Raw genomic sequence first — 21610 nt, 5'->3', positions numbered from 1 at the left:
AATTTGGGTGTTCATTATAAGGAGGGAACTGTACCATAAAGAACTTAAGATGCTTAAAAAATGACCCTGCTGCACCCAATACTCAGTGCAGAGGCACCTGCCGTTCTGCAAGGACAGGTTTTCTGTGACAGGACTTTGATGGCTTCACCATACAAAAGGGAATTTGAAGGATTGACTGCTGCCTGTCTGGAGAGCACCGTGTAAATGTTTTGTTCCTTCTCTGTTAAACAGACCTCCGACATCAGTGACAGGAGCAACTGGGTCAGAACTCGGACGGATTACTTTTATTTTTGAGACCATCTGTTCAGCAGATTGTGTGCTGTACTTCATGGCAGTAAGTGAGACCTCTTTCTCCATGACTGAGGACTCTGCCTGCTATTCCACATGTCACTTTAATACCTCTGCATAGGTGTGATTAGTTGCACTTGGTTTATTATGATTAAGCACGGCATTAGTTTAGTATCTGCAGTGCCCTTGCAGGAAGGATTTAATGAATGACCTAGTAAAATTCCTCCATCATGTGAGTTGTGAACCATTCCTGGTTATCTATTTATTCTAAAAGAAATCGTTGGGCACTAAGGAGCCAATTTTCTCCCTGTTAAACTGACTGATGAAATTATCAGTGTCTCTTGTGCTGTTGAGTTAGCATGGAGTAATGGAGAGACAAGTCGAGATGTGGGACAGAGGGATAGGAAGAGGACAATTTGGAAATTTGAACCTGATCCTGTCAATGACCTGGAGGATCAGTAGGGCACCAGACCAATGTTTGTTTGAAAGTCCATCAGTTGAGGAAGGCAACTGGATCTGCAGATCCCTTGCCCCTTCCATTGGAAGGGGAAGCTGGTTCTTTTTTGTATTTAGTGGCTGTGTAAAGGAACCAACTCTTAATTTAAAGAGAATTGAGTGAAAATTTAGAAGAGTCTGAAAATTTGTCAGTTGTGCAAAACAAGTATGTTTGCTTTATTAAGTGTTAAATGAAATTGTGGAGTCCTTTTAATATACTAATTTCTATATCATTAAACACTAGTGCTTAGTGTAGTATGACCATACTTTTGTTCTTCCTTTTTTTTTGTAAAAATTATGCCCATTTTGTAGGATGTTAATCGAAAAAATACCAATGTGGTGGAATCATGGGAAAGAAGTAAAGAAAAACAATCCTACACTCACATCATCTCCAAAAATGCTTCCTTCACGTTCACCTGGGCCTTTCAGAGAATAAACGAGGGCCAAGATGTAAGTACTTCTTTGTGTATGGGGCTTTACAACACAGCATTCTTTGGACACTCACTGCCAGAACTCCTGCCCTCTGTTGAAGCTCACAGGTTTCTCAAAAGGGGTGTGTGGCTCTCACCACAAAGCAGCCTCTGGGAGGCAGCTGTGGATAAACAATGCATGAGGAAGGACAGAGCCATGGATAAGTTGATCCCTGAACTGGTGCACAGAGATGAGGGTAGTGTCTCAGTGCCATGGTGTGATGACCCCGGGGTGGTTTCCTTGGCTCTCGTTCCAGAGCAGACAGTTCATCAATGACATGGCCAAGATCTACTCCATCACGGTGACCAACGCAGTGGATGGAGTCGCCTCTTCTTGCCGGGCCTGTGCCCTGGGCTCCGAGCAGTCTGGCTCGTCCTGCGTGCCCTGCCCGCCAGGACACTACATTGAGAAAGAGACCAGCCAGTGCAAGGAGTGTCCGGCCAACACCTTCCTGTCCATCCACCAGGTGTATGGCAGTGAGGCCTGCATCCCATGTGGGCCTGGCAGCAAGAGCACCAAGGTACCGAACCTGAGTGTTTCTGGGCGATGGGCAGACAGTGTTTATTGGGCTAGAAGCTCTCAAAGGGCTGCTTTAAGTGCTTTCCTACAGGCATGTGCCTTGTGAGCACTGGAGTATAGTTATAACCAATGAGCCCACTCTTCCAATGTCACTAGTCTAGTTTCTGTTTGTAAATAATAATATAAAAGTGACAATATCAGCTCAAAAAAAGGTTCATTTCAAGATGTACTGTGGGCAGTGTACAAACAGGGCAAGCATATACGTTACTTCCACCAAAACTATCCCAGATGCCTGCTCTTTTAAACTCAGGGATTTCCTCAGCTGGATGATGTTTCTGGGCCTCTAGAAACCTGTAACAAGTTTCCCCTTCATGAAACTGTAAGCGTAGGTAAACATTTATCATGTTCAAGGAGCTGCACAGGTACTGGAAGAACAGCTCCAGTTTGTTCATATTCTGCCTGTCTTCAACTGAGTTCATATCCTGCCCTTGTTTCTTGAGCTGTTTCTTGTGTTTCCTTTACAAAATGCAAGTGTAAGCAAGGCCATGTTTTGGTCTGTTTACTGGGCTTTAAGCTGGAACATTGGGATCCTAAAAGCACCCAGAACAAAACAAAGCAAGAAATTGCATTCTCTTGGCTAATGCAGCAGACGACAGGAAGACCAGGCTTAGGGAACATTGCAGTCCTGATACATGATTGCAAGGGACTGAAACCGGAATTCTCCCAAGGGAAAGATCAGTTATGGGAATAAGAGAGAGTTCCCCTTCATCCTTAACAAGGAACGCAGTCCTGTTTGCACCTGTGCTTTAACTCCTAGGTGAATGTTTTTCTGCTGTTCTGCAACTGCTCTTTAATGGATGCCTCTGCTTTGCAGGACCACTCTGCATGCTTCAGTGACTGCCTGGTGTCCTATGTCAAGGATAACCAGAGCCTGAATTACAATTTTAGCAGCCTCAGCCAGGTGGGCTCATTGATGAGTGGACCCAGCTTCACTTCCCGAGGGACCAAGTTCTTCCACTTCTTTAACATCAGCCTGTGTGGGAATGAGGTGAGCTCAGCTGGCATTGAGGGTTGGGAGGATGAGCCAATTTGTTGCCTATGTTGATGCTCTGGGGTCATACTGAGGCAGGACAGGGACTCTGTTTTAGCTGAGTTGTCACCAATACTGTGTAAACACTTCTCTTTGGATCTCGCTTTGCAGTGCAAGAGGACTTTTGAGCAGCCAAGTGATTTTCCAGAGCAGAGATGACAGTGGTTTAGGCCATAAATAATGCTCAGAAGAAAATTCCTGTCACATCCCTTTTCTTAGTTCTTGTGCCTTTGAGTCACTTGCATCAGAACCCTGACCTTTGTGTGCTGTCACCAAGGAACTCAAGTGAAGAGTCTGAGTCTTTCAGCTGGCAACTTCTTTCCATATGTGTCCGTCATGGCTTCACTGGAGACGTATGCAGAGCCCCTGGTCACCCTGCTGTCTGCCAGTGGCCAAGATGCCCAGGTGCTGACTTTGCAGCCTTGGACAGTGTTAGAAAAATTTGTTTAGTCTGCGAGTTAAACAGGCTCTGCCACAGAGTCAAGATTTCTCTGTCTGGGGCTTGGACTGAAACAGAGCATGTTGTCACACACATAAATTGACCTTTCAGAGCAGTACCGGTGTTTGGCAGTGTCCCATGAAAGCCAATGTGTGTAGTTAACAATAATGCTCAGCCCTGTAAAGTTCTGAAGTCTTTCTCCCATGTAACAAAGGATTTGCATGAGTTGAGACAAATGAGTAGTCACATTTCTTTACAGCATTTTGCATACTTTTAGGCTTCAGTGTGTGTTTAATTACCACCTGGGATAGAGCTGCTGACAGCTAGATCCACAAATGTACAGATATGCTCTCTCCTCTGTGGGTCTGGTCTTCACTTTTCCAAACTACTACAAAGGTACTACAGTACAACTAACCATATGATTAGGTGGTGAGTCCTTGATATTTTGTTAGGAAAGCTGAGTCTGGTAATTTGTCTTTCATTCCTGTTGCTCTGATTCTAGCACTGATCTTGACATGTGACATTAAAGCAGTCTTGAAGGCTATATATCTATTTAGGGATTTCATGTATTTGTGCTTTGAAAATATTTTATCTGGATTAAATCCCAAATAAACAGGTATTCTACAGTATATTATTTAAAGGCAAGGGAAGTAGGGTTTTCCTTTGCAAGCCATTTTACTATGCTCTGCAAGTAAACACTGTGCTGTCAAGATAAACAAAGAGGAGTGCTCCACAGCACAGATTTCTGATCAGACACCTGCCAGAGGTGACATTGTATTTGAGTCTGTACAAGGCTTTGATTGGAGCTTTGACGATGGCACAGTTTGTTGTTGTGGTTTGTCCCTCTTATGACAGACACATAGAGACATCAACTTGTCATAAGGTAAAGGAATGAATCTCATCCAGTTTGCAATCAGGAAGTTTGCAATCTCTCCCTTCCCAAACTTTTTCATGTCTTACCAACAACCAACGGCTTCTTCCTTTTTTCCTGATTGTCCACAGGGGAAGAAGATGGCAATTTGCACTGACAATATCACAGATGTTACTGTGAAGGACATGGTTGCAGAATCAGAAGATTTTTCCAATTTTGTGGGAGCTTTTGTGTGTCAGTCCACCATCATCCCATCAGACAGCAAGGGTTTCCGAACAGCCCTGGCTCTGCAGTCCAACAGCCTTGCTGACAGGTTCTTAGGTACATGGTTTGTCTTTTGCTTGTTGTGGTTGTGGATGTATTCTCATGTATATTAGGGCTTCAGAGTAAATCCTTCTTGGCTCAGCAGCTGCATTACTTTGAGGGAAGAGTGAAGGGGCAGCCCAGGATCAGTCTCAGATGGTTTCTGAGCTGTAAAGCAGCTCTGCACAGATGCCACTGTGTTTTGCTGATGTTTCAGTTCACCTGATGGCTGGAGGAGAAGAGTAAGGGCTGTGCCCATTTTTAGTTTTCTGTTTCTGTGTTACTCACTCTTCCTTGTGCTTGGTCTGGTGGGTCCCACTGTGCCTAGCATTTCAGCACAAAAATCTGGAGAGTGTAATTAAAAAGCACTGGGGTTTTTTTATGTTCTGTACCCACCTCACTCAGGGCAAGACCAATGACTGTGATACTCACATTCATCCAAGTGTTTCTGCCCATGCCAAGATCCCACTTGGGCAATTTCACAAGAAGAAACGGATGTGGGGACTTAATTAGGCGAGGAATCAGGAGGCTTATGGGAGCATGTGGCTGTGCACATCATTAAGTCTTACATTGGTCCAGCTCACAAGTTCCCAGAATCTGAGGCTGGATTAGACAATGAAGTCATTTGGTCTGCTCACCTATCCATTACAGGCACTGAGTGCTTGTACTTTCCCCTGGCACTGAGCCCAGAAACTCATGTTTGACAAAAGCACATCTTTGGAAGAACATTCAACCTGGACTTTTAAGACTGCCAGAAATAAAAGTTTTGCCACAGTCACTGGTATTTTTTTTCACTGGTCAAACACTGTCTCTGTGTTCATTTTTAAAGCAGACTTGTTTCCTATTTCAACTTCCCTGACTTCAGTTTCAGCTCTTGCTTTTTGTTATTCTTTCTCCATATCACAGCTACATTTTCCTTCTTGAAGAAATATTTTGTGTACTGGAATTGTCACACCCTTCTGACAAACTAAGCAGACCAAGTTCTTCTAATTGTCTTGCTATCATGTATTTATCTTGAGCATCTGAATAATTTTTGTGGCTCTTTCTACAGTTTCTGTAACTTTTTATACTTAAAGCATAGAATGAAATAGTATTCCAGTATTTAATTTTCTATAATGGCAATAAAAATCACTTTTGTATTTGGAATCCCTGCATCCTTCTTTTTCAAAACTCATGGGATTTCATGATGGCTTCTTGGATCTGATGTCCACTCTGGATGTTTTTTCAACGTTACAGTTTCCAAGGGAAAATCTCTCTTTCTTAAGACTGGCCTTCATTTCTTGCTGTACTTGTCATATATTTAGTTTGTTTGGGACCATCTTCCCAAGTGAACCAAGCAATCAAGTTGCTCTGTATTTTATTTTTAATCCTCTTAATCTTTGTCTCATCTACACACTTTACCAGCATGGATTATACAGTTACTTGCAGATCCCTGATGTTAATCTTGCATTTTCACAGTTCAGTATCGATGCCCAGACAAGCCTGGAGACATCCCATGGCCAGATAATTTTATAATGACTTAGCTAAATAGTTTTTAATGCAGAGTGTGAGCTTAATTGATAGTACACTGCTAACTTTTTAATTAGAATCTCATGTGGTAATTAGTGAAATACTTGATAAATTTACATAACTTTCTTTAGCAACCAAGTTCATCAGCACTCAAGGAATGAGATCAAATTTGTTCAACAAGAGAGGTTCTCCATAAATTCATGTTGCCTTTCACTCATTGTGTATCTGTCCATGAACTGAAACCCATTTTCCATTACCATTTTTTTGACTCATTGTGAGAGCCACATTGTAATTTGGGTCACCATATCCCCTCTCCATGAGTCTTTTGACAATTCACTGTCATCAAAAGCTCTGTTAAAGGTCACTCTTCGGTATGGGTTTGCTAGTTCACAAACATTCATTCCAAGTAGATGCCAGTATTGTCTCCTGCCACTGAAGGAATGAGGGCAGTCATTGACTTGGAAAGCAAGGAGATAGTCCTGTTTTTTCCTAATACAAAGAAAAGATATCAAGCTCTTCTGTTGCCTTTCTTTATCTCAATTGCTAAATTTTAAAATAGTTGAAGTTTGCCTTTCCTAACATAAGAAGGATGTGGACCTGCTGGAGTGAGTCCAGAGGAGGCCAAAACATGGTCAGAGGGCTGATCACTCTTCCTATGGAGACAGGCTGAGAGAGGTGGGGTTGTTCAGCCTGGAGAAGCGAAGGCTTCAAGGAGATTTTAGAGCATCTTCCAGTACCTAAAGGGGCTACAAGAGAGCCGGAGAGGGATTTTTTACAAGGGTGTGTAGTGACAGAACAAGGGGGAATGACTTCAAACTGAAAGACAGTAGGTTTAGATTAGATATTAGGAAGAAATTCTTCCCTGTGAGGGTGGTGAGACACTGGCACAGGTTGCCCAGAGAAGCTGTGGCTGCCCCATCCCTGGAAGTGTTCAAGAACAGGTTGGATAGGGTTTTGAGCAACCTGGTCTAGGGAAAGGTGTCCCTGCCCATGGCAGGGGGGTTGGAACAAGATGACCTTTAAGGTCGCTTCCAACCCAAACCATTTTGTGAATCTGTGATTCTATGGACTGTTTCAAGAACAAGTGCAAAACTTCTTTTCTTTAGTTTTTCTACCAGTTTCTGACCACTACCACTTTTTCTTGTTGTTCTAGAAATTTTTAACTCCCTAGAAGGATGCAGTGCCATTTGTACAACTCCCTCTTCTGAAATGTTGCAGTGGAACACCAATATTTTCTGTCTTCTTTGGTTCATGGGGTTGAAAGGATCTCTAAGAACTTTGGTTTATAGAATTTTCCTCCTTTTCAGCTTTTGCCCAAAATCCATGTAGTTCACACACCAGGCTATCATTTGTTCCAAATTTTGCCATCAAGGCTTGCCTATGATTCCATAATCCTTCTGAGTCTTGTTACTTCATTTCCCACAGTACTGCAAATTGTCATTACATGATTTTGAGGTGTGAGTGTTATACATTCGAGGCATATTCTCTGAGTGGTTGCATCAGATCTCTTCAGCAGTCCTTTTCCAGCCTAAATTATTTTATGTTTCTTTAATATCCAACGATTGCTTTAAATTAAAGTAAAAGAGTGATAAATATTTACACCAGTGTTTTATTAAATTTTTCATTTTGCTATATCTACATGAGGAAATCAGACTGTATGAGGAACATATATATCTGCAAAGTTAAGTTAGAAAAAAGTGTGTGTAATGTATAGTAATGCTATTAAGTGAGATCCACACCTTTCAGACTGAGGAAATACTACACGTAAAACCCTCAAAAATCCATTCATAGTTTGCTCCTTTTTTTTTCTTTCTCACATTTTAGGAGCTACTGTTGAAACAATGCTGGAAAATATCAGCATCAAGGCAGATATGTTTCCTCCCTCTCCAAGCAAAATTCCGGATGTGCATTTCTTTTACAAGTAGGTAAAAAATGCTGCTTATTGCTATGTCTAATGTCTTCATTTGTTTAAAGGAAAGCAAAGCTGTGAGGGGGAAGCTTTAACTCACCTTTAATATTTATCACTTTAATCAGTATCTGCCTGATATTGATTGACATGTTGAAGATCATCTTATAAAATCAGCAAGCACTCTTTACTCAAATCTAAATTATGCTTGATCTGTAGGAAGTGATACCAGAGCTTTGATTCATCCAGATGCCACTTTCAGTGTCCTGTTACTTTCCATATTTTCTCATATATGTCTTTGAAATGTCCACTTCTGGTTGCGTATTTTCTTTCACTTTCATTTGTGTTTACTTTGATGCTACAAAAAAAAACTAATCAAGATTAACACTAATTGTTTTGACATGCAGTTACTAGTATGCTTTTCCTATTCTTCACTCTTCTCTGTAAAAAGAATGCCTCAGTTTGGGTAGGAAGTAGCTCAAAGATCAGCTCAGTTCAGATGTCTACATGCTGGTCTTCATGTCAGCTGTGTTTCTAAGCTGAGACTTATTTGAATATAGGACTTTGTATAACAGCACTTTATGCTTATGTGAATACTTGAATTATGTATCTGATTCTGCAAACTGAACCCCACACCAGTGACCCGACTTTGAGCATGCTATGAACTTGGCTTACAATGTCTATCATGCTGGAGTAAGATTTTTTTAATCCCCTTTGTCCTGTGCTATTTCAGGAAAGTTTGGTTCTCAGGTTGCAAGGCCAGGAGTGAGCCATCATAACCTCTCCAGCAGAGTAACACACCAACCACAGCACCTGTGATTCTCCTTTTCAATTGTTCTGTTCTGTTTTGTGGGAAAATTTAGTCCTTGACTCAGCAGATTTCAAACTACCTAGAAAACCAGAGCAGTTCCCAAAGTGGCATCTCAGAGCACTTTGAGATTTAAATAAATTGGTGAGGCCTACCCTGATTCTGTTGCTCTTTTTTTTTTCTTGTCAACTGGCAAAGTCAAAAGCGCTGTGGTAAAGGGTATTTCATTAATATTGCAGCTGCATGAATGTTTACAGACCTATGAAAGAGCAATATCCATTTAATGTAGTGGAAATGTGTTACTTTTCTCCTCTTGTTTGACATTAGGTCTTCAACAGTGACAACCTCCTGTGAAAATGGCCGCGCCACTGTTGTGACAATGAGATGCAACCCCAACAAACCAGACCAAGGAGAGCTTTCTGTGCCCAGGTATTTCAGTCTTTGTGTCCTAGTAGTGCCAAAAAGTCTTTGCTCCTCAGGTAATCTTTACAAAACTCATTAGTAATTTTATATTGTAATATAATAAAAATGAGGAGTGCTCTCTCCCTCATCAGTCACTTGTTTCTCCTAGGTGTCCATCACCTTCCAGCAGACCAACTGACTGTGTTTAGGCTGTGTGGCAGGTTGTTCTGAGTTTAAAGGCAAAAGAAAATGCAGTGATGTTTTCTTGTCTTCACTTCTCCTTTATTTCAGTTCCTTATTTTAATCACTGGCCTCCTGATTAGAACTGCCTAGTCGAGGCTTTGAGAGGTAGTTTTTCTTTCTTTATCTACAGCAGTGGCTAGGGAAAATTATTTTTTTGGGGACTTTGAAATCTGCTATTGCAATGCTTATGAGAGCCCTGTCTGTCTATTTTATGTTTGGGATATATTTATTTATGTGTTTCATCACTGTATCCTGGCCACCTTGTACCACTTGTGTTCAATTTGCCTGACTTTTTTTCCCTTCAGCCTGATATGAGGGACTTTAAAAAGCTTCTTTCTTCCAAAATCCTGTTTATGCCTGCATAAACATAACTTCAAGCATAAGCATAACTGAAAAATTATGAAGGAAAAAAAAAGTAAAAGAATCAATTTTATTACTTTTTAGCAACACACTGTGATTCTTCAGAAGTTCCCTTCAACACTGATAATCCTCCTCTTTGGTTATCAAGGCCCATTTTAGTCCATCTGGATGTTAGTATAAATCTGCTAATTGCCCTTTTACTCATCCTCCTTCCTAAAAGCTAAGTCCTCTTCCCAAAAGTTAACAGTGCGAGAAGTGTGGGATGCTTTGATCCCTGTCCCTCTCAGGACACATGAGCTGTGCTTGCCTGAATGAAGGCAAAGTAGAGTCTACTTCACAGGTGAAGTGGATTGATTGATTGATACTTGAACACCTTTGGAGATGCTTACCCCAGTTTCTGAGGGACCTATCACACTACAAATTATGCTGGGTAGTAAGCCACTGTCTGTCAGCTGTGATGTGAAAATTCTCCAGTTGTTCTTCCAGTACCATAGGATAAACACGATGTGAACTGTCATAAAGCATCAGTAGTGAGACGAACAACCTACCTTGCTTTTAAAAGTGTGAGCATGGGCAGAAATGGCACACAGCTGACACATGTACCTTATCTCAGTTCATGTTGACTTCTCCTTTCCTATCCCCCTTTGATTAGCTCAGCAGTCAGCTGTTTTCACACAGTGAGGTATCAGATATATGTCAAATAATGTAGCTCCTTGATCCTCCAGGCATGTTGTTTAGTATCACATGAAGCTACAGTATAAGATGAAAGCAGCTGAGGAGAAAGGTCTGTCAGTGCTCTTGCCATGTAGGCTGGAAAAATGCTCTGTAATTCACAATTTGAATTCAGAAATTCAAATCTAGATAAGCCAGAATGGGCTTTTTAGAGCTGGGGATTTTAGTGCTTCAGATCAGAATATCAGGTTTCAAAATGATATGGAACAACACAACTTTAAATGCATTTTTCTGCATGAATATATTTCATATTTGCATGACCAAACTTCTTGCATGGACTTTTGTCCATTGCTGCTGTTAGACCTGATGTGATTGTCAGTAACAAAAGCTACGTGACTGTCCTGCCACTGCCAGTACAACTTTCTTCTGCAGGCTGAATACAAAATAGGCCATTAGTTTTTCTTAGAGTAAGAGAAGCTGTTATCTCTTCATTAACTGGTGAACATCCTTCTAGTAATTAACCATGGCAGGACAAGTCCATTCCATATGGACTAAATCACCCAGACATCATTAGAACAACTACAGGAACCAGATAGCAGCATTCACCTGGAACAGCCACTGTGTGCAGGGGAAAAGTGATGGAGGTGTATACTGGTGAAACACTGGTGTAAGCCCTCCCCTCCCCCTGCCAGAAACTGAATTGTTATTTTAGAGCTTTGATAGCTCAACACCTGTTTTCACTTGAGAAAGCATTTTACAAACTGGGAAAAATTCTTCCCCCAGATTCTTCCATCTGCTGACTTGATGGATGTTTACCCGTTTCTCCTACTTCCCACTCCCAATCTTCAGCAGCAGAATGTGGATGAGGATGCAAACCCCAGAGTGTTTCTTTCATAACTGATAACTGAGCTCTGCTCTCCTCATAGCTCCTGCCCCGCGGGCACCTGCGATGGATGCACTTTCTACTTTGTATGGGAAAGTGCAGAAGCTTGTCCTCTCTGCACAGAGCAAGACTACCATGAGATTGAGGGAGCCTGCAAAAAAGGATTTCAGGTACACAACCCATGTCTCTGAGTCAAGTGGGCTCATTTGGGTATAACTTGGACTTTTGTTGAAATTTGGTGTGCAAATTGATACGTAAGTACAGGTAGGGTTGGAAGATCTCAGCCCAGGCTCTGAGCTGGCTTGGATGCAGGCTGAGGGAGGAGCTGTGTCGAGACTCAGGAATGTTTGTGCCAATGGTAGTGTGGTTCCTGGAGGAGAGCTGGCTTGTGCTGACCAACTGTGTGAGTAAGGATGAGAACTCTCAATGCATTCATACATGCGGGCCAGTTATTTCTGAAGGATGGAGTGCCCAAAGGACTTTGTTTCTTTAATAGCCATAAACATCAGGGGCAGGCCTGGAAAGGTTTCCAAATTTCAGTTCATAAATTCATCTACTTGCTTGTGATGTTTTTGCTTCTACCTTCTCTAGTCAAATGTTAGGAAGTCCTTCCACAGGGTCAAACTGTCCTGTTGATCAAGAGCTCCTGTGCAGGCACAACTCATTCCCAATAGCTGTCCAATCCATATTGAGCCATGTGGAGAGCTATATGAAAGAGGAAATCCTTTTGCCATGCCTGAACCTGCAGGCATGAGCAAGGGGATGACTGATTAGACAATATGACTTCACCTAGAGTCTGAAAACCTGAAGGATGTGTTTTGGTTTGCTTTCATTGAAAAGTTATCTGATCTTTCTACCTCAGAACAGCTTGTTTTCTCTTAAGTCTAAACAGTTCTCTCTTTTCCTACAAGCAGCTCACTTTTTGGTGTTTTCTGTTTGAAAGGAAACCTTGTATGTATGGAATGAGCCAAAGCATTGCATCAAAGGAGTTCCCTTGCCAGAAAAAAGGACCAGCACTTGTGAAACAGTGGATTTTTGGCTTAAAGTTGGAGCTGGTGTTGGTGCTTTCACAGCTGTTCTGCTCATAGCCTTGACTTGCTATTTTTGGAAGAAGAACCAGAAGTAAGTACTGCAAATTGTATTATATATAAAAGTTAGCTAAAAGCTTGATGGAGTGAACAGAAAGACTTCTCCTGGATCTGACTTTATGACACTGTTGATGAGAAGTACCCTGTAGGATCAACCCATTCATACACCAAGGTGATGTTTCTTCTGTCAACAGTGGCTATAAAAAATCCTGGTGAGGAAAGTATAGAAAATCCACAGTAATTTATAATGGCATAATTTCCCAATAGCAACTGTCTTTTTAACCCTTGAGAGTTTGAAGTTAAGTTTAGGTTCTGAAGCAACACGGCTTTCTCAAGCTCTGAAGACCAGAAGAGTATCTTCAGTCTAATTAGTCCCTTTCACCTTGGTAAAAAATTAGATTCTTGACCATATTGCTCAGTTCTATTTTGGTTGTTGTCCCAGACAGCACTTCTTCATGCAGGAATCCCTCTCAACCTACTTGTGGTCTTTTGGGAAAACATGGTTCTTTTATAAGAATAGAGGACTAACTGGAGAGTAAGAGCTCAGTGTATTGTTAATGTTATTTTGGTTACATATTTTTAATGATTGAAAAGTATCTAATTTCTGCTAAATACCTCAGAAGTAACTATGTGGGAGGACTGCAGATAATCTAAATTACAAAAACCCTGAGTATGGGGCGTTTGAGAAAAAATCCATTCCTGTATGTCTTTGTATCTTCAGGCTGGAGTATAAATATTCCAAATTAGTGATGACAGCGAACTCAAAAGAGTGTGAACTGCCAGCTGCTGACAGCTGTGCTATAATGGAAGGAGAAGATAATGAAGAAGAAATAGTATATTCAAATAAGCAGTCACTGCTGGGAAAGCTCAAGTCCTTGGCAACAAAGGTGAGTAGTAATTACCAATATTAACGCTAAAAATAATTATTACCTTTATTTATTACTGGATGTGATGAGTCTTTGATGCTAATTTCACAGCAGTGCAGCCTCCCACGCACACCTCATCCAGTCCATAGTGATCTGCTGAAATCCACAGACTGGATAAAATTAAAAAATGTTGTAGAGTTTTGGGTAAATTCTCCTTCCTCCACAAAGAGATTTCAGCAGCATTTTTTATTGCATGGGTGACACCAGGAAAAACCAGCTAATGGCAGAGAAAATCTCTCTGCTCAGAATCCTCACAGGCACCTCCATTGCTGAGGCAAACCAAGCTATTAGACATACAAAAAATTAACACTGGCAACACAGGCAACAGCCAGCTGCTTGCAGCTCACCTGGGCTGGCTTCATGGCTGACTTGAGAACCATAATTTTGAGTAGGATTCAGCTGAAGAGGAAGCATCAGCTTCAGCCTGTTGTCCAATACAGCAGCCTCCTCCATTTCAGTGGGAAGCAACACCAGAAGAGCATTTTTTTCTGCAGTACATGTGATGTGGATTGTTGCATGTCTAAATTGACAGCACCAAAGTCTTTGGTGTCCTTTGAACATTTCTGAGAGGAGACACAGAGGGCCATCATGGTAGATCCCAAAAGCACTTCGGTCTTTGTTCCAAGTGCCTTGAAGTTTGCACTATGGGAAGGGTAGTGTTGTCTTTAAGGGATTGCAGTGGGGGCATCTGTTATGATCAGGATACAGGTGAATAACATTTTCCCTTTCAAACAGTTTTGTTGAAGTGAGTTTCTTAGAAAGTTTCTTAAAAGGAGGAACCTTCCTAGGAAGGTCTCTTAAAAGATCGTAACAAAAATTTATTTTAAAATATTGTACTCTAACTTGTTGTCCAAATAATATCTCAGAATGCTGAATTTTGAGATTTTTTTCCTTATATGCCTTTTTTTCTTTCTGTGATTGAGTGCAGTGTAATTAATACTTGTGTGCTGCCTTTCTTTTCCCTTAGTATTCTCTTCTCTTTATTATTTTACTTTATTTATTAGACTGGTGTCCTCTTGCCACACTCTACCTGCTCCCCAGATATCCCTCCTAGGAGAAGTTACCATTGCACAGATAATGTGCAGAACTTTCCCTTGACCCCCGCCTGACTATTTGTCCTGCAAAATCAATATTGATCCTTGTGGAAAGGGGCAGAAATTCAATATTAATTCTTAATTCAATATTGAGAATATTGAAAATGTAAATAAAATCAAATCACATCAAATTTTCTGGTGATGTTGCAAAAATAGAAGCAAGCTCTAGTACTTCAGTATTCAGACAACTTGAATGCCTACTTGGAGATTTTTAATGTTCCTGTATCCACTGTAGCAATCTTCCTGAGTGTTCTCTCCTTTTTCAACAAGCCTGTCAGATATTTCTAAGCTTGTTCTTTTTTTACTGCTAGATAACAATAGCTGGCAAACTCAGCTTCCAGTACCTCATTAGCTTACGTAGCTCTGTGTCCTGTATCCCTGCAGATAACTCAAATTTGTTACATATTTATCGAAAACAAATGTTATAGACATCACTTCTCATTTATGCAAAAGATGAAGAGGGTCATGTCCTGCTACATATGCATGTCAAATGTAGAAAAAATATATGGAGGAGAACAAGGGAGAAAAAGGAGATATGTAGAATGAGAGAAAAAGAAAAATCTGCAGCATCCTAACTGTATGTTCAAGCTTCAGGCAATGGCGTTTCTCCAGCATGTCACAAAGATATTAGTGGGTTTAAGAACCCAAGGGATTGAGAGCTAGGCCTGTAATATAGAAAGGGATGAGTTATTTTTAATGAGAAGATAGAAGTCAAATAATTACAAACCTGTTTCAGATTGGAGGCTGTTCTAGTTGTGTCTGTTGTCTCCAGCACGACAGTACCAGGTTCTTCAGAGCACATACTCTGCACTAGACTAGCAAAGGACAATTTCTCCCCTTCTTTCTCACATCTGCACCAGGCAGTCCTGATCTGTATGGGGTGGCTTTAGAAATCAGATTATGAAAGTAGTTTAAGATAGTTTCTAAACTATTTGGATGTGTATGTCCACATTTCTTGCTCACTCTGATGCCTGCTGGCCAGATGGCCTAGGCTGTCACCCAGCAAATGGAAACAGAGAGAAAACTCAACCCTCTAGCCCTGATTTGCAAGACGACAGATGATCTGTAGACTCTTTTTGTCCTGTGGGTGCCCCAGAAGAGGTGTTGAGATTTGAATCCAGGAGCAAGGCCGTGGTGTTCACACTCACAGACTATGCTTCAAGCGCTTTATATATTGTAGGAAACACATTAATAAGTGATAATAACCATAGAGATGATTACCTTGCAATTCCCCAGCTCAGACAACCTGTCCTGTTCTATGAATATGAAATGCAGACTTTCCTTGTACCCTCTAAAATAAGTACCATGAACAATAGCTATAGCATAATTTTATTGGTTTTGCAAATTTTTACAGTATTAATAATGTTGTTAAATATTAAAGGGTCAAACTGTGCCCTTAATTACTGTTGTAAAAATAAAGTGAAGTTTTTGGCAACGGATATTGAGAGAAGAAGTGATTGTGCTGACTGCTGGAGAGATTTTGAGGAAACCCAGTTGATGGGAACCTGTCTTTTCCATTTCAGGAAAAGGAAGATAATTTTGAATCTGTTCAGCTGAAATCTTCAAGATCCCAGAATATATGAAGAATTAATGCTGCCTTCAAAGAAACAAACCTAATTTCTATTTTTACAGGACCATATTTTAAACATATTCTGACACACATTGTAGTGGTGATCTTGGTGAGAAATGCTTGGCCATTTAGGAGGAAAGAAGACAGGAAGCAAAACAGAAAATTGGATTGCCTTACCATGTGATTGAGTACCTTGCCAAAAAACAGAAAGCAGATGCTTGGATTCCATACTGGGAATGAAATTCAACTCAGGAAGAGATATACATACTGCAAATAACATTAATTTTTTGCATTCACCTGGGCATCACTCAGGCATGCCATATGATTTATAGGTACCTTTCATTTCCTTCTGCCTCCTTCGATGCATATTGCTAAGAAATGATTTTCAGAGAGGCCTGCAGCCTCCTGCAAAGGTTGTGTGTTGTTGTTTACTGGCATAACTGTGAGTCTCTCTTGAACTCAAAATTGTGAATGGTACTCGGAATGAGCCTCAGGTGAGTTTTGAACTTTGGAAAATACTTCCGATTTTAATGGTTTGAAGGTTTGGATGGTCTGGGTTTACCTCTAATGCAAGAGGGAACAGTGTTGCACCTGCAAATTGAACCCATTCTGGTGCCTAAGACATGGCCATCAGGGCTGGGGTAAAACGTAGTGCTATTAAATTTAAATGTGGTAACTGCTGTTGTGTGAATTGTAGGTCTGGGCCCGTGAGTTTATAGGCAGTAGCAGGTTCAAAGTCTATAAAGAGATGTAAAGTGGTACCTACAGTGCAAGTTGCACTTGTCCCTCTCTGTGGAGGCTTGTCCTTTCAAGAGACATCTTTGTCAGATTCAGTGTCCTCCCTTGGGTGGCATATATGTCATCTTTCACAGGGCTGGGAACCAGCAAAGCCTGAACTCTGGAGGTACGGCAAAAATCTCCATTTTTGGGAGTCAGGGATCAGCTTTGTCAGTTGTGAGGTCTCTTAGAAATACTCAGCCTCCTTTATTCCTGGGCCCATGCAAGGAAGGAGGGAGGATGGATGGATGGATGGATGGATGGATGGATGGATGGATAGATGGATGGGTGTCCAGCAGAGGTAAGCATGGGTTATGTACTTGCACTGCATCTAAATGCATTCTGTGTCAGTGCAAGTACCAGCTCTGGAGGAAAGGCACAAAGCAATGCCTTGGAAACTGGAGGCTAGGTGGACTTTTCCATAAAATCAGCCACATTATAAGCATGTGATCTTCATAATATCCACAGTAATAATTTCCTGAAATTCCCACTGAGGTCGAACTCAAAGGAATCTGAAATTTAGGCAAAAAATATTTTGAGTAAAATTATGCAAGACATGTATAGAGCCAGAGAAAATGAGCAACAATTCATGTATTGACTTCTGGTCAGACTCCTATTTTCATTACAGCAAATTTGTGTGAATTGTGGAATGCAGCAAAACCAGAAAAGTGACATGGGTAGAAATGGTCTTTTTACTATAAGGAATACAGATTTTTGATTTTATATGACTGAGCTAGGTCTGTCAATAAAAGAGGGCCCACTTTTAAGTAAAATTTAAATTAAACTGAATTTTCTGCACTCTAAATATTTTATTATACCCTAGATGTGGACAAAAATTTTATGAAGTTTAGATTTTTTTTCATTAGGGAAAATTCAGCTCAGTTATTTTATAGTTCCAGTGGAAGAACACACGCTTTACTCTTTTGATGGGAGATCCTTTAGGCATCTTAACTGAAGTGGTGTACATTTTCTGTTGGTCTTAAAAAGGCACTTCACTTTCCCAACAAAGATTTTTATGGGGTAATGTTGAATGTATATTAAATACACATTCCTTTTTGTATATTTTGTACCATTGCACACTTATTATTGTACATTGTATTTGTTGTCATGATGTCATTTATATATGGTTGTCAAAGATGATATGCTCACAGAGTAAATGGTTATGGCTTTGGGATTTCACTTCTTGGATCTTTTATGATGAGGGTTTTTATGTTGTTGATTTTTATTCAACTAGTGTGTTGTAGCATCAAAGATATATATCTGATGGACATTCATAAAATAAAGTAAAAATATATTTGAAATTTTGGACTTGAGATGTTTGGTGGCACTGCAGCCTTTCCTGAACATTGCAGGTCTTCAGTCATGAGTAGAGCTTTTCACTGCCATCAAATTGCATCTGTCTACATCTCCTTTAGTTTTTGCCCTTCTCTCTCTGTATGTTTTCTCAGCCACAATTACAGTTCATTCTTCACAGCACTATTTCCTTTTTCATCACTGGACCCATATCTCTGTAATGCAGAAATGCCTTAATTTTTATGAACTATATTTAATTTGACTTAATACCACACAGGCTTCATTTGGTTCCTCTCTCTTTCCATTATATTTTCCAAATAAAATAGAATGGAATTTTTTGACAGTTGTGACAGACTTTGCTGTATGACTCTTAGCTCTGCTTCCAAATGGTTTGTCATGATGTTACTGAACATTCTCCCAGGCAGTCTAATGGCGTATCTGGTGCAGTGCTAACATAGTGGGATGCAAACAAATACTGTGGACCTTATATACCTTAAAATAAGAAAACTGCATTTCCCAAAATTTAAGCAAGTATAAACTGAAATATTTGAGCTGACTTCTGCTATTCTTTTCTTTCTATTAAAGATGTAGTAGAGAGGGGAGGTTTCCATTTTCCCATGAGACAAATTTTGGAAGCCTTTAACATTTCACTAAGAAATCAGCTATCTGTGACCTCTAATGCTCTGCCAAAATATACTTACAGCAACCTTCCCCTTTTCTTCCACATGGAATCACATCAGAAAACTTACTTGATGCCATAAAACAATGTAAATCAGTCTGTTATGTGTTCACTTGATTAAACGGAATACATTTTATTGCTACATTTGCATGCTTTTCTTTGAAATCTGGAGTCAAGCAACTGAATCTCTTTGAGGATTAAGCACATTTTAGTGGTGTCTGTATAAATTATTGGCAAATTAGCAGAACGTCATTGTCGCAGATTTGACAGTGCTTGCTTGGGGGGAAATGCACAAGGAATGTGTTCTAGCTTGGCTCTGATTATGTTGGTTGGTGTTTGTAATACAGAATATGATTGATTAAGGTTTGGGGAAAACTACGTGTCTTAGAGCCAGAGTAGGAAATTGCTGAGTAGCTTCAATGATCTGTCATCTGTCTTGTTCAAAGAAAGGATTTGACTATTTGTTTTTGAAAAATAGATTCTGGGAGATTCTTTGTTAGTAGAGGGAGAAAAGTTTGCAGTTTTTGTCCTTTCAGAGCCAGTAGTATCCGTAAAATCAAGGTTCTTAATTATAATCAGAGAGCAGCAGGTGTCACCTTTTAGGAGCCAGTGGCTGTTGACTTCTCTCCAGCAGTGACCAGCACAGATGCTTCAATGTAAAAGTTGAAGCAGCTACAATTGATGCTGACACACCAATGGGGATGACATTTCCTCCTCAGCAAAGAATTCTGCTGGCTGTCCCATATCATGAAGCATGGAGGACTTAAATAGCTGTTGTAGATAATGTAACAGGGAATGATCGTAGAAAGACTGAATGTTTTGGGTTGGAAAGGACCTTAATGATTTTCTAGTTCCAGCCCCCCTGGCATGGGCACACACACTTTTCACTACACCAGGTTGCTCATCCAGCCTGGCCTTAAGCACTTCTAGGGTTGAGGCATCCACAACTTCTCCAGGAAGCACATTCCAGTCCCTCATCACCCTCACAGTATTTTCTGCTAGTACGAAATCTAAATATCCCGTTTTAGTTTAAAACCATTCCCTCCTGTTCTATTACTACCTGGCCATATAAAAAGTAGGTCTTTTATAAGCCCACTTTAGGTACTGGAAGGCTGCAATGAGGTCTCCCCAGAGCCTTCTCTTCTCAGTGGTAACCTCAAGAGAACTCTTGTGAAGTTCCACTTAATCTTTGGTGGTGGTCTCTCGTAGTCTCTCCCCTTGTGTGCTACTTTCACTGAATCCCTTTGTTTTTATTTCTTGTTGAAGACTTGTGAACGGTGCTGCTTTGGTAAGGTAAGGGGAGAGGAATAGAAATAAAAGTAAGTCAGGCTCATCCCAGAATACAGAGTGTGTGTCACAATGTACAGTGACATCACCAGTCACCTGGCTGGATGTGCCCACCCTGAATTCATGCAGCAGGAACGAGGGAGACACAAGAATTGAGTCGATCATAAGCTGACATTGTGTTTTGGTTATTCCTCTGGATCTGTAGAGTTGGAATTCATCAGGGAGAATTCTCTAAGGTCCCGTGTACTGTGAGGCTGCTGCTCTAACAGTACCTAAAAGCCACAGCAGGGTTTTGTGACGTTTATTTGCTACCCCATCCTTCTCCTCTTGGAAAACCAGCCCAGCTTGGCCTTTTCTTCTTGCAGTGACAAAGCTCAGTTTTGCCTGTGTTTATGTTGCTGAGAAGCTTTGAGGTGGCTCTGGATAAACAACAACTGCCCTTTGTCTTGCAGACAGTGGCCATTAATGAGTAGGCAATGGCACCATGGACATCAGACTGCATTTGGTGATGAGTTAAGGGTTTGTTTTGGTCTCCCTTACTCTAATTGTACTAATTGGGTGAAGGATTGCAGTGGAAATCTCCTTAAACAGACCTGAAATTTCTGGGTGTGGTCAGGATATTTTGGAATTTTTTTTCCTGATTTTTTGAATTTTTTCCATTCGGAGAGAACGTGATATTTTTAAAACAGGTTTTGATGTTTCAGTTTGAAAAGACAATTCATTTTAAAATTGGTTTGGCTATGAGTGAAACCAGCTGTGTTCAATTAACTAAGGAAAAACAATCACTTGAAGAAAAAATAAAATATTTTGGTTTTCCATAGTAGACTTTGGCCTTGCTTTCAAACTTCATTAAAGCTTTAAAAACCAAACAACTCTTCTAAATAACCAAACCATACCAAACTATGAAAAAACACACCCAAACCCATGAACAAAGATGAAAAATCCCCCCAAAACCTTGTTTATTTCAGATTGACTTGCAATAAACTTTTTGAGTCTTATTTTTCTATTCTGCCAATAAATAAAAAGTGATCAGTTTTTCACAAACTTTTCTGCAATTGTGATTTCTATCAGAGAGCTGAGGTACTTGGAACTTATGGTTTCTGAATAAAAAATGAAAGTTTTCTTCAGCCTCCAGTAAGGCACTGTAGACGCTGGCTTAAGCCTTGCTCTCATCCACAGGGTTTCCTCAGATTTCAGCATTTCACTCCCGAGTGTGCAGGGCTCAGAGCAGTGTGGTGACTGTCAAGGCTCACAGTCAAGGTACTTGGGAGGAACTGTGCCAGGACCCCTTCTGCTTTGAGGTGAATTGCTCAAATGGGGGCAATAAAGAGACTGGAAAAGGTTTTTACTCTAAACCGAAGTTTTATGTAAATGGGTACAAAAACTATAAACTGTTTTAAATAGAGAAACTAGAGTAATTATGTGAGACAACAGCAAAGAAAAAAAAATGTGATTCCCTTTCTCAAAAGGTTTTCATGCCAGAATGGTGTGGAAAGCCTCTGCTTTGACATTTCATTTTCCATCCTGCTATGCTTTGAAACTGGATTACTTCATCAGGCAATACCAAACAATCTGCATCCGTGGACAACTAATGGAAAGTAGTGAAAGGCTTTCAAGACAAAGCCAAATAAAGTACA

The 21610-nt window shown here is 40.5% G+C and overlaps 1 protein-coding gene across 1 annotated transcript in view; it reads left to right on the top strand.

The window, feature by feature from the left end:
• ELAPOR2 (endosome-lysosome associated apoptosis and autophagy regulator family member 2) overlaps positions 1 to 18345 on the top strand; it is a 96985-nt gene extending 78640 nt beyond the window's left edge. The window contains exons 12-22 of the mRNA XM_048301018.1: positions 232 to 334; positions 1096 to 1233; positions 1511 to 1774; positions 2648 to 2821; positions 4305 to 4494; positions 7810 to 7906; positions 9027 to 9128; positions 11303 to 11429; positions 12203 to 12381; positions 13069 to 13234; positions 15891 to 18345. Of these exons, the coding sequence (XP_048156975.1) occupies positions 232 to 334; positions 1096 to 1233; positions 1511 to 1774; positions 2648 to 2821; positions 4305 to 4494; positions 7810 to 7906; positions 9027 to 9128; positions 11303 to 11429; positions 12203 to 12381; positions 13069 to 13234; positions 15891 to 15950 (1600 nt within the window). The 3' untranslated portion in view covers positions 15951 to 18345. The remainder of the gene's footprint in view (positions 1 to 231; positions 335 to 1095; positions 1234 to 1510; positions 1775 to 2647; positions 2822 to 4304; positions 4495 to 7809; positions 7907 to 9026; positions 9129 to 11302; positions 11430 to 12202; positions 12382 to 13068; positions 13235 to 15890) is intronic.
• Positions 18346 to 21610: the final 3265 nt, after the last annotated feature.

Source organism: Corvus hawaiiensis, chromosome 4 (assembly GCF_020740725.1).
Source record: "Corvus hawaiiensis isolate bCorHaw1 chromosome 4, bCorHaw1.pri.cur, whole genome shotgun sequence".
Taxonomy (NCBI): Eukaryota; Metazoa; Chordata; class Aves; order Passeriformes; family Corvidae; genus Corvus; species Corvus hawaiiensis.
The sequence above is the reverse complement of the archived record's forward strand: the minus strand, read 5'-3'. Positions and strand labels throughout refer to the sequence as shown.